The 1405-nt window shown below is 38.8% G+C and overlaps 1 protein-coding gene across 1 annotated transcript in view; it reads left to right on the top strand.

Moving 5' to 3' along the window:
- Nucleotides 1-1405, top strand: part of CACNA1D (calcium voltage-gated channel subunit alpha1 D) — a 325917-nt gene that overhangs the window by 138334 nt on the left and 186178 nt on the right. Inside the window, exon 21 of the mRNA XM_019504611.1 lies at nucleotides 53-159. Coding sequence (XP_019360156.1) covers nucleotides 53-159 — 107 coding nt within the window. The remainder of the gene's footprint in view (nucleotides 1-52; nucleotides 160-1405) is intronic.

Below are 1405 nucleotides of genomic sequence, written 5' to 3'. Positions count from 1 at the left end.
AAATACATTAAAATAGAGAATAAGTGTATAACACCCCCCTTTTTTTTTTTAGATGACAACTTTTGGAGCATTCCTTCATAAAGGTTCTTTCTGTAGGAATTACTTCAATTTGCTGGACTTGCTGGTTGTGGGTGTTTCTCTGGTATCATTTGGGATTCAGTAAGTATTACTATCAAGTGTAGGTGGTTTCATTCTTGCTTTGGGGTTTTAGACTGAAAACAGGACTTTGTAAGAGATTCAAAAGTCAAGGTCCTTCAAAAGGGATTAGAATTTGCATTTGAGTTAATCGCAAGGGCTTTTGTTGCACTACAGATAGAACAGCAGTCCTTACTGTTACTGTGAGCTGTTGCTGAAAGTACAATGCTCTTAGAATTTGTCCTTTCTACATCAGCCCACAGGCTGAGCATTTGAATATGCAGAGGAACATGCTGCAGTGAGGATTGTAACTGGTGGTGAAGAGACTGTTTTTATCTTTTTTGGGCAGACAGAGCAAAGCTGTCCAATAATAACCCTTAGCTGCCAACTGCTTCATTGGGGGTGCAGTTCTACTGCAGCTCAAATCACCATTTAAAACTTCTCTTTGACTTGGAAAGAAGCAAGGCCAGGGCTCCACTCAACTCTTCCCCATTTTTCATTCAACTACTATATTTGCTCTTGGCTGGTCATGATAGTATCACATTACATCATTTAAAAGATCAGGTGGTACCACCCCATGTGAAACTACAAACCCTATTACTTGGCACTGGCTAAAATGTTTTATTATACTTCCCTACGACAAACAAAATATTAGTTATGTGAAATGTTGAGCATTTCTTGTGTAGTGCTGAGCACCTGATTCACTGGACTGAAAATGAGGGAACTCACTGTTTCACAGGAGTCACTTAATGAATCACAGGATAGAGTACTTAGCTTGTCAAAGGACAGTACTGAATAATACTTTAGCTACTGTCTTTTCCCAGGGACCAAACTTATCTGGTTCACATTGTAAGATCAGCTCATGTACTAATGATTCTCATTGCTTCTGAAACCAAATCACATTTTTGATATTTATGGGATTAAATCAGCATTCTCTGGGGGCGCATCTACTCGAGACACTAAATGAGCAATAAACTAGTTCTACTGAGCATTAGCACAACATAGTGAAAGCTGTGCTAATGCTCAGCAGAATGAGTCTACTGTGCATTAGCATCACTCAAAAGATGTCCACTGCGCTGCTGCTCGGTAGTGCTGATTACTGAGAATTGAGTTAATTCCTGTTATTACAGGTATTAAACTTAATGCACAGTAAGTAACTACAGTGCATTAATGCACATGTAGTCATGGCCTAGTAGTAATAAAGCAGCTGAGTATTTCAAAATTCTAATTTACAAAATGCTAAGACTTTTTCCATGTGCAGGGAAACTGC

The sequence above is a fragment of the Gavialis gangeticus genome, unplaced genomic scaffold (assembly GCF_001723915.1).
Source record: "Gavialis gangeticus isolate Ggan-Ray unplaced genomic scaffold, GavGan_comp1, whole genome shotgun sequence".
Classification (NCBI taxonomy): domain Eukaryota; kingdom Metazoa; phylum Chordata; order Crocodylia; family Gavialidae; genus Gavialis; species Gavialis gangeticus.
Note: the sequence above shows the minus strand (reverse complement) of the source record. Positions and strands in the feature narration are given on the sequence as shown.